Source organism: Dendrobium catenatum, unplaced genomic scaffold (assembly GCF_001605985.2).
Source record: "Dendrobium catenatum unplaced genomic scaffold, ASM160598v2 fragScaff_scaffold_86, whole genome shotgun sequence".
NCBI lineage: Eukaryota > Viridiplantae > Streptophyta > Magnoliopsida > Asparagales > Orchidaceae > Dendrobium > Dendrobium catenatum.
In genome coordinates, this window is record NW_021318548.1 from 44,474 (window position 1) to 55,374 (window position 10,901).

The 10,901-nt window shown below is 39.9% G+C and overlaps 3 protein-coding genes across 5 annotated transcripts; 2 read left to right on the forward strand and 1 right to left on the reverse strand.

The window, feature by feature from the left end:
- The first annotated feature begins 2,810 nt into the window (after positions 1 to 2,810).
- Positions 2,811 to 4,334, forward strand: LOC110109147 (mitochondrial uncoupling protein 5-like). The gene has a single exon (XM_020840086.2). The coding sequence runs from the start codon at positions 3,053 to 3,055 to the stop codon at positions 4,004 to 4,006; it is 954 nt and encodes a 317-aa protein (XP_020695745.1). The 5' UTR covers positions 2,811 to 3,052; the 3' UTR covers positions 4,007 to 4,334.
- A 3,031-nt stretch (positions 4,335 to 7,365) lies between these two features.
- On the forward strand, positions 7,366 to 8,100 carry LOC110109146 (60S ribosomal protein L19-1-like). Its single transcript, XM_028696800.1, has 2 exons — positions 7,366 to 7,736; positions 7,926 to 8,100. Exons 1-2 carry the CDS (start codon positions 7,366 to 7,368, stop codon positions 8,098 to 8,100), a joined length of 546 nt encoding a protein of 181 aa, XP_028552633.1.
- LOC110109143 lies at positions 8,086 to 10,064 on the reverse strand. Of its 3 annotated transcripts, none has more exons than XM_028696818.1 (4): positions 9,613 to 10,064; positions 9,247 to 9,534; positions 9,077 to 9,181; positions 8,086 to 9,010 (listed from the first exon to the last, which is right to left on the reverse strand). In XM_028696818.1, the coding sequence occupies exons 1-4, from the start codon at positions 10,024 to 10,026 to the stop codon at positions 8,606 to 8,608; spliced, it is 1,212 nt and encodes a 403-aa protein (XP_028552651.1). In that variant the 5' UTR covers positions 10,027 to 10,064; the 3' UTR covers positions 8,086 to 8,605. The 3 variants fall into 3 exon arrangements, with proteins under 3 accessions (XP_028552651.1, XP_028552648.1, XP_028552642.1); XM_028696815.1 differs by having other exon boundaries at positions 8,086 to 8,716; positions 8,750 to 9,181; XM_028696809.1 differs by having other exon boundaries at positions 8,086 to 9,181.
- Between the last annotated feature and the right edge of the window lie 837 nt (positions 10,065 to 10,901).

Sequence of the window (10,901 nt, forward strand, 5' to 3'; positions counted from 1 at the left end):
ATTCTCTTTTAATTTGGAGAATTTTTAATAATTACATTCTGATGGATACCATTCTAATCAAAAATGTTTTTATATTGTTTCAAAATTCCAATGCTCCTATCATATTGAAAATTTGAACCAAATTTTTGCTAATTGCCCCGTTGCTCTCAAAGAATGGTTGTATTTTGATAATGTTTTTACTACCCAATTTTGTAAGGACTTTATCAACCTTAAGAGTTTCACGCAAGATTGGTTTATTCTTTTTAAATGTCATATTCATGTTATTTTACTTATTATTATTTGTTGGTTCCTTTGAAAAAGTAGGAACAAGTCGAAGAATGAGAACATTACTATGAATTCACTGACCATTATCTATAAAATTATGGGTAAAGTGAGACAATTCTATTTGGCTAATTTGATCAATAGAGATTTTTTTAATGGCTTCTTTTAAATTGCTTAGCATTTTGGTATTAATATTTCTGCTAATATCCATACTCCTAAAGACATTATTATTAGATGGATTAAACCTCCTCATGGTTGTTACAAACAAAATACTGATGGCTCTTTTTAAAATTTGAAAGCTAGGTGTGGTGGTTTAATATGTGATTTTAACGCTCAAATTATTGTGGCTTTTGCAGGTCCCTCGGATGTCCATACTACTATTGTGATTGAAATTCAAGCTTTAAAGTATGGTTTACAATTATGTATTTCTTTAGAGATTACTAATATTTACATTGAAGTTGATGCTATGATTGTGATTTATTATATTACTGATAAAATTAATGCTAATCCCTCTTATTTCTATATCATTAGAGAAACGCAATGCCTTTCGCTTATCAATTTTTCTAGAACTCACATTTATAGGGAAGGCAATGTTGTTGTTGATTTTTTAGCTGACTTGGGTTGTAATTTGATGGATTTCGTGGAATATATGGGGTCCTCTCTTCCTACCAAACTTGTGGGGATGGCTAGCTTGACTGTTTGGGACTTCCTTATGTTAGAGTCAATTATGTTCTACCTTAGCCTATTTGCTATTTTGTTGTGGTCTTTGTGCTTTTTGCATATTTGTTTCTTTTGGTTTTATTTACTTATTTAATATATGAGTGGATTAATCTAAATTTCTTTACTCCTTATGTTGTTGTTTTTTCCTCAAGGTGGCTCTACCTTTTACCTTTATCAGTTTGGGTCCATGCTATTATCAAAATGCTCTTGGTTTTCCTTTTTAATTTCAAGTTTACCTTTTTTGTCCACACAGCTGACCTGTTTACTCCCCACTCACATATCAAGCATGGTTGGAAGGAGTATGATATGAATGACTTGTATCATTTCTAGGTGATGGTATACCCCAGATTCACATCTCTTCCGTGATATTACATCATCTGGCATAGTTGTTTTCAATCCTTGGTTTTAGTCCTGATGGATCTTTCTTATTATGGGTTTAGGCACTGTATGGATCGGATTATGTATACTTCCTATAGCTGGTTATGTTTTAATCTGTTTTGTTCTTTTATCCCAAATGTTACAACACTATTGTGTTCTTTTTGTTATCTGATTACAAGGTCTGTACCATGAGCATCTAGATTGCATCAAATAAAAAATTCTTCATAATTAATGAATTGGATTTCTTTAATGAATTGGATTTCTCTTTTTATCTTATTATTCTAATCGGTTTCAATTCTTATCTCTTTATAAATTTTTTTGTTATGTATATATCCTTATGTACATGTTTTTCTTTAGCAGTTTTTATTTCTAGCAGGCTCAAGGGATTATATATCTTGTGGGCAAGCCAGAACTTTTTTGCAGTAAGATTTCACTGAATGTTTTTAAAAATATTTCCTTTTTATGGTGATGACTCTTGGCTGCCTAATAATATTATTATGTGATTTTGTAATTCTTAGTATAGGGAATCATCGGGTCATAGGCTTTCTTTTGACTTTTTGTATAGCTTAGTCAAGCATTAGCAAGCTGGATATTCTTTTTAAGGACCTTGTACCCTTTTTTAATATTAACGTTTAAGCTCCTCCGTGAGTTTCCCTAGAAAAAGAACCTAAATTAAATTTGCAGACAAAGAAGAAATAGTTGTTTTTCTTGTTCATTTCAATATGTACAAAGGCGCGAGTCTCACAACAGCGAGATCGCATACGGTGAACGCCGACATTCTCTAGCTGATCTAAGGAAGAAAAAGAAGAAGTTCATAGGAAGAAAAAGAAGACGGAGTTCGAAAATTGATTTTGAGGCTAATTTCTTTGAGTTTGAGGACAATACTAAGGTGAGCGAAGTGGTCGATGAGGACGATGAAGATGAAATGATTGAGCAAAAGCCATTCTCATTTTGACAAAATGGGGCGCCTTTATCCTGAGGGATCGAAGAGAGATCAATCATTAGGAAATTTCCACAATTTGATGGACCTGATTTTTAATTGACTATTTATTTCTCTTATCAAGAAAATAATTTTAAAAATAGGATTTAAAATGTTATTTGACGACTCAAAGCAACTAATTGTATTTTGATAGTTTAATTAAAAAAAAGGATATATATTTCATTTAAATAAAATAAATAAAATTTAATGCGATATCTATTATTCAAGATTTAGCATTTATATATATAATTTTTATTTAGGATTTTTTAATTAAAAAATAAACTTACCCAAGTTTTAAAATTTAGTTTAGGATTCTCCCCTTTGTTTAAGAAGTTGTGCCCAATTAAAACTTTTTATTACTTAAATAGAAAATTATATATTATATTTTGGAATTTAAAAAAAAAAAACCTAGAAGGGTTGTTACGGCGGACGAGAAACACCCCTCTGCTATAAATAGCTTACGTTGTGCCTCTTCTTCCCCATCTCGAAAATCAACCATTAGATCGAAAGCCTTTCATGTCTCAGAGAACGGCCGTTCCCCATTTCTCTTGTATAGCTTTCGGCCTTCATTCCCATCTCCACGTCTCCAGTGAGATGAACCCTAGCTCTGATTGGTAGAACACGCCCCCATCTTCGCTGCCCCAATATCCTCTCTCTTTAGATCTTTCTCGTTACTGAAAATTTTGGTAACCGGTTTCGTTCGGATCTGAAGTAATGGGTCTGAAGGGATTCGTGGAGGGAGGCATCGCTTCCATCGTCGCTGGCTGCTCCACCCATCCGCTCGATCTCATCAAGGTCCGATTGCAGCTGCAGGGCGAATCGGCGGCGGCGGCGCCCGCCCTCCGCCCTGCCCTAGCCTTCCCAGGCTCTAGCCCCATTGCGATCCCACATTCCAACCCGTCCCTGCGCCGCCCTGGTTTCCTGTCCGTTGGCGCTCAGATCCTTCGCGCTGAGGGTCCTTCCGCTCTTTTCTCCGGAATCTCGGCCACCATACTCCGCCAAACCCTCTACTCCACCACCCGCATGGGTCTCTACGACATCCTAAAGACCAAAATGTCTTCCGAAGGCACGGCGGCGGCTCTACCGCTACACAAGAAGATCGCGGCTGGTTTAATAGCCGGTGCGGTGGGTGCGGCGGTTGGTAACCCCGCCGATGTGGCGATGGTGCGAATGCAGGCGGACGGGCGGCTTCCGATTGCAGATCGCCGGAATTATCGAGGAGTGGCTGATGCCCTAGGGCAGATGTTACGAAGTGAAGGATTGGGGTCTCTCTGGCGGGGCTCGGCGCTTACAGTGAACAGGGCGATGATCGTGACGGCTTCGCAGCTGGCGACTTATGATGAGGCCAAGGAGGCAATTATTGGGAGGAGATTGTTACCTGATGGATTGCCGACGCACGTGGCGGCTAGTTTCGCGGCGGGATTAGTGGCGGCGGTAGCATCAAACCCGGTGGATGTGGTTAAGACGCGGGTGATGAATATGAGGGTTGAGAAAGGGAAGGCGCCTCCCTACACTGGGGCAATCGACTGTGTGGTGAAGACGGTGAAGGCGGAGGGGCCGATGGCTCTTTATAAGGGATTTATTCCTACTGTTTCTCGTCAGGGTCCTTTCACCATTGTCCTGTTCGTAACCCTAGAGCAGGTCCGGTCTCTCCTGAAGGAATTCTAAGCAACTTACATAGCTGCTTGCTCTGGCATTTAAATAAGACTGATGATGATGATGACGATAATAAATTTCTGCTACTGAGCATGAAGATTTTAGTCTCTACGGGAATTCAGGCACTGATTTTCGTTTAAGAATTATTAGTTTAAGCACAAAGTTAGATTTTTTTTTTTCTCAATACTGCTAGAAGTTGCACCAATCTCCGGCAGCTGCTTTACTCTTCGTTTTTTCTACAGTGATTTCTCATTTGTTCCACCCTAGTTGTTTGTTTTCCATATCTTCTATTCAATTATTCTCTCTAAATTACTGAAGTATCGTTGATGAGTTAATTGAATTATTGTTTTCTCTGGAGTTTTCACAAGTTCATGGACAATATCTTGGCCCAGCCCCTGTTTCTGTTGCATCCTCCAAAGCTTTGAGTCTTGCCATGCGCAAGAGAAAATTAACTTAAAACCATTTTTACAGAATGTGAAATCTCATTTATAGAGTTGAACATCTTATACCAAACAATTGATTATTGTCTTCTTTCGATTGGTAACAACCAGTTATATATAGAGCTTTAACATCGCCACCTGAACCACAATCAAGGAATTTTTTTGTCTTCCAATGCCCTAAGGGTTCTTCCCATCATTATTCTACTAAGGTCTGCTAAAATTTTGTTTTTGGTCATGTGATCGTATGAAATTGATCTGAATATATGTTAGGAGAATTGCACAAGACAGAAGGAAATTTTGAGTTAGGATTCCCTCGATTTTTTGTAAAAAAAACAAATAATTGGCTTAACTGGTTTTGAGATTATTGTAATATAAACCTTGATTAATTTGATATATTTTAAAATAAATTCAAAGAAACCCTCATTTGGCTACAACGTTCAAATGCCTCTCATTTCTTGTTGACTTAATGTTATTTTCTACCAACCACTTACTCTTTTAATCTCATCTTTTTTTAATTGAAGGGTGAGTAAATTCTTATTTTTGTTGGACTAGGTATCTTTGTTTTTTCCTTCCCAAGTTTTCTATATAAAATCTATGATGTCTCACAATCTTTTTATTAGTTTGTATGTGAGATCTCCCTACAAAAGTAGGCCACAAAAATTCTACCACTCTAATGCCTTAAATTTTCTAGAATGCATCATTTTGGAACCATATCATTCTAATGCCATGAATTTCTTAGCACACAACAGTTTGACATCATTTTTTGAAGAAAATACCACCATTGTAAACCCTACGCGCATAAATTCGATGGCCAACATGAATAGTATTCGCAAAAAATGAAGCCTCTTGTCCCAATGATCATGATTACAAGGATCTATCTTTGAACCAAGTTGTTAGGCTTTTCCATTTTCTTCCTTGATGAGTTCAACTCTACTCATGAAGGTACATCATGATCACCCTTAAAAAATTGCATTAGTAGTAAGATGGAGGAATCTCATAATAAAATATTTAAGCTCCTATTGGGGGTATGGCAGCCAACTCCAACACAAAGCAAAGGGACCCACCTCCATCAAGATCAACAACTAGTTGGGGCTCTTCAGCTTAGACCTGTCAATATTGGATCCGATCCGAAAACCCGACCCGAAAATTTTGGGTTTAGGTTGACCCAAACCCAAAGCGGGTCGGGTTCAGGTCCTAAAAATCGACCCGTTTGCAAAATCGGGTCTGGTTCAGATTGACCCGGGAATGACCCGGAAACCCAGCTGCCCCGCGCCCGCTGCCCCGCTGTTCTGCACCCGCCTGCCCTTGTGTCACATCGCAGCGTCGTCGCTCGCGTCGCGTCGTAGTCGCTAGCGTCGCGTCGCTCGGTTTGCTTGCCGGCATCGCTGCCGCTGCACCCTTCTGGAACTAAAAAAATTCAACCCGAAGCGGGTCGGGTTCCTATCCGAAAAATCGACCCGTTTGCAAAAAAATTAGTTGGGTTAAAACGAACCGAATAGGGTCGGGTCAGTTTCAGGTTCGACTCGAACCCGACCTGTGACCCGAAATTGACAGGTCTACAGTTTAGCTTGAGAACACGCATGCAAATCCACCTCACCATAAAATAAGGGTTCCACCTTTATCACAAAAGTATATCGATCTCACTAACATAGTTAGTTCTGTTCATCCATCTCATGCAACCCGCCAACCTGCAATCCTCCAATGATCTTCAAAAACTTCGCTCAAACCCGCATCGTTGACACTCTCGTAATGTCCTACGTGACAAGCTTTGACATTTGGCCCACAAAAAATTTCCCTTACGGGGGTGTTAGTCAACTTTATTTTCACCTTAATTTTTAAATGTCTTCACATTTAACTAAAGTTATCCTTCAATACCCCATTTTAACAACATAATCTAAAATCGGACAAATACACAATAATCTCCACCTTGGTCAGATTTTATGACCAAAGAACTACATGTGCGCCTGTTGAGATCTGATCGGCTCCTTGTACTAACTCTATGAGCAAACCCGTCAAACCGAGCCTATTCCTTCTCGTGCCCGGCCTTCATTGTGAGTTTCAATCCATTGCTCCAGCTCTTGCTCCCGCACTTTCTAACCCACGCGCGCCTGCATTCCTTACTATTCCTCCCGTGATCAATTGTCACGGGGGATGAAAATAATATACTAGTATAATATAGGATAGTTTGAGGCCTTCCCATTCTTAAAAGCAAGCATTTAAGGCCTTCCCATTCATAAATAGAAATGTTAAGATAAATTAAACAACGAGTAAATCCTTGTAAAATATTCAGGGATTTATCTATAAAGTTGAAGATTGTGCTTTATTATATTTGGATTATATTATCCGAATAACATAAGGGTAAGGTTGACATTGAAATATATCAATAAGCAATAGGTCATTTAGAGTATCTCTAATTGAATGTCATTTGCCCGTTTGTAGCTCCCGCGAACGTCCAAACGAACCGCAAATGAAATCGTATTTTTGCATTTCACCTCGGTTGTGAAACGCAATTATCACAAAAACCCATTTTTTCCTATTATGTTACAATAAAAAGAGAAATAATATACATAAAATATATTTTTTTTTGGTTAAAAATGAAGTTATATACACAAAATATTCAGATTAAAACTTAATCCAGATGAACTTTAAAATCATTTTTTTTTTCTAAAATAAACTCAATATACATAACCAATCAAAACTTATATTACAAAAATCATAAAATAAATCCAATTGTTGACTCCAAAACTTATTAATCTCATTAGAAAATCCATCCCATGAAGTTTTGACTCCATCAAAGTCTTGGAGCTCACAACTTCTCAGACTTGCGCTCCAAGCAATCCTCCCCTTCCCCCTCCCTTAAATATATCACAATGCAAGCTCTACTCTCATCTCTCTCATTCTATCTTCCACCTATTGCTTACCTCAGAATCCATGGCGGCCTCTCTTAAGCTGCACAAACGGCTGGCCGCAAGCCTTCTCAACTGCGGCAAAGGCAAAATCTGGCTCGATCCCAAAGAACTTAACCACATCTCCTTCGCCAACTCTCGCCAAAATATCAGAAAACTTGTTCATGAAGGTTTCATTATCAAGAAACCAGAGAAGATTCACTCAAGATCTCGGTCCAGACGCTTCGCAGAGGCCAAGCGCAAGGGAAGACATTCTGGATATGGTAAGAGAAAGGGTACCATGGAAGCCAGACTCCCCACCAAGGTCTTGTGGATGAGGAAGATGAGAGTACTCAGGCGTTTGTTGAAGAAATACAGAGAGAATAATAAAATTGATAAGCATGTTTATCATGATATGTATGTGAAGGTGAAAGGGAATGTTTTCAAGAACAAGAGAGTTCTTGTGGAGACTATTTTTAAGTTCACTACAGGAAAAACAATGAAAACCGGCGGTTTTTTCCGGCGGTTAGTGTAAGATTACCGGCGGTTTTACAAAATACCGGCGGTCTAACGGCGGTTTAGTGACCGCCGGTAAAAACGGCGTAGGAAACAAATTCCGACGGCCTTTTACCGGCGGTTTATTTTTGCGGCGGTTTTCCGGCGGCCAATACCGCCGGTGACCACCGGAATTTTAACCGTCGGTTTGCCGGCGGTTAGGCCGCCGGTATTTAAACCGCCGGTAAGCCGCCGGTCACATTACCGACGGTTTTCCGGCGGTTAAACCTGGCGTCGTCTGGTTCATTAGACCGCCGGACGGCGCCGTTAGACCGCCGGTAACTTACCGGCGGTTGACGGCGGTTATAGCCGTCGGTATTACCGACGGTTTAAACCGTCGTGCGTCCATCGTAGAACCGCCGGTGACCGTCGGTAAGCCGCCGGTATTCACCGGCGGTTTAATAATAACACCGGCGGCTATATCTTACCCGTCCGGTATCGTAGTTTCCGGCGGCCAAACCGCCGGTTAGCCGCCGGAAACCTGTAGCACCTGAAAAAAAAAATTGACAGCATCCCCTCTATTTGAGGGAGGTTCACCCTAAAGTCTAAACCTGCAGAAAAAGCATATATATGTTGGGCAACACGCCGCTATATTCATCACAACCAGAAAATACAAAATTCATCACAACATTACAATCACAAATTCACAAGATAGTTCATGATAATGCTACAATCACCAGTTCAGAAGTTTACAAGTTCTAATTAATACATTCATCAAACATAATAAACATCTAATCATCATCGGTATCCTCACTGTCTGCAGATGGCTGCTCCTGTTGGTCCTTCTTCCTTTGTTTTCCAGCTCTGTAGGATTGCAACTCTGCTTGCATTTCATTCTGAGCCTTCCTCATTTCTTCATTCTCTCTAGCTTGAACCCTTTTCATCTCTTCAATCTCTCTAGTAAGTGCTGCAACCCTCTCACTTACAGATTCTTCAGCTCCACTTGGATCATGGAATGCAGAGGTGTATGAACTGCCCTCAATAGCAAAAGCTTGTGAACCCATGCCATATACCCTCCCCCTCTGTCTTCCACCAACAACTTCTGACCATGTCTGATACTCAGAAGTATGGGCCGATCCAGAAGATGATCCCTCGCCAGTGGACTGCCTACTTTCTCTAACTCGTAAGAAATCATCCTGCAAGTTACAAATAGTTTTATTAAAATAAATTTTTATTCTAAAAATCCAAAAAATTTTACTCACATGAGCCTTCTTAGATTTCTCATCAACCCACTTCTGGTCAGCTTGATGTTGATGAGTTCTTGTATGCAGCTCCAATGGTGTTGGCTCCCGACCCAGGTGCGCTTTCTGAAAATTTGATGCTTAGTTATACTAACATAAATATATGTAATAAACCAATTCAAAACACTTACCAGTCGCCGCCTATGTTCTGTATGAGGTACAGATCCACCAGTATGAAGAGAGCTTCCTAAACCGCCGCAGTCAGAGGCTCTGTTCTGTTTATTCTGCTCTCTCATTTTTATAAACTCCGGGGTAGCCCAAGCACTACTCAAATCTGCCCAAACGCCCTCTCCAATCCAATTAGGCCTCTGCCCGGACTTTCTAATGTCCGTGAACATGTCTCTGAGACGGGTCGCTCCTCTCCTCTCAAAATTAGATCTGATCCTCGTGCTGTACTCAGGCAACCACCTAAATTCTTTCTGTACAAATTTAGGCAATATCAAAAAGATTAGTACAAATTAAATCATATATTTGAAATCATACAAAAAAAAATATACCTGAAATTCTCCAAACCACATATCTCTAACAGGCTTTGGGATCTTCTTCCAGGATAAGTAAGGAGCATCATACTTATTCTTTATTATATCCCGGATCATATGTATAGGTGGCCTTGAAGGATTGAAGCTGCAAGTGACTTTGTTTATCAATAACATGTAATATATCAAAATAAAAACAACTGAATAACTTAAATTGAACTTACTTATCGCCGTCAGGCTCGATGTATTGACGCTTATCTGTTGCTGTTGCAGGATCGGTAGCGCCAACCTCTGGTGGTCGTGATGGTCCACCCTGTTCATGCTGCACCGGATAGGGGTAGTAATATGGGTAAGGGTAAGGAGGGTGAGGACCAGTGGATGGACCAGCAGCCTGTGATGATGGTGGGGGGTAATATGGATAGAATGGAGAAGCATGTGTCTGATCTGGAGAGGGGAAGCGAGGACTCGTCGAGCTGGGAGGGAAGTGGCCAGGGAAGTATGGAGGTGCAACAAGAGGTGGATCTAACTGTCCCTGACCCTGCTCTGGTGAAGGCTGCTGGCTCCTGGCAGGTGGTGGCGGTGGTGGTGTAGGTAGATCTGGTGCAACTGAAGGCCCCTCACCTACCTCAGTCTGTGTGGGTACTCTGCTAGTCGTAATCTTCTTCCGGCGGAACTTTGAGGCAAATGATTTACGAGGAGGATCGTCGCCTGAAGCCATCTGCAATATTAAAACAAAAATAATTAAGAAACAGTTAATAAAACAGTTAATAAAGCAGTTAATAAAGCAGTTAATAAAACAGTTAATGAAGCAGTTAATGAAGCAGGTAATGAATTACGAGAAGCAGTTAATAAAGCAGTTAATGAAGCAGTTAATAAAAGACAAGGTGGCAAAATACAATATCATTTCTAAGCAGTAATAAAAATTACATAACATTTAAATTCTACAATTCTAAATTACAGAAACTAATCAGAATCATCAAAACTATTTTCATCACTCTCAAGAGTATCTTCACTTTCATCCTGGTTCTCTTCTTCTTCTGAACTAGTTGAACTATTGACATCTTCTAACTCCATTTCAATAATAGAGGTTGTAGTTGGCATATCCTCAATTTCAACAGGCATATAACTTGACATCTCATCCTCTTGATGTGCAGTTGCTACAATGTATTGTTGATCAATTATTCCCCGTGCTTTTGTTTTTATGACAGCTAGCCAATCTTGTTTGTCTCTGCGACCACTGGGATATTTGCTGAAATAAACTTGAATAGCTTGGCTTGCTAACACAAATGGATCAAACTTTCCGTATCTTC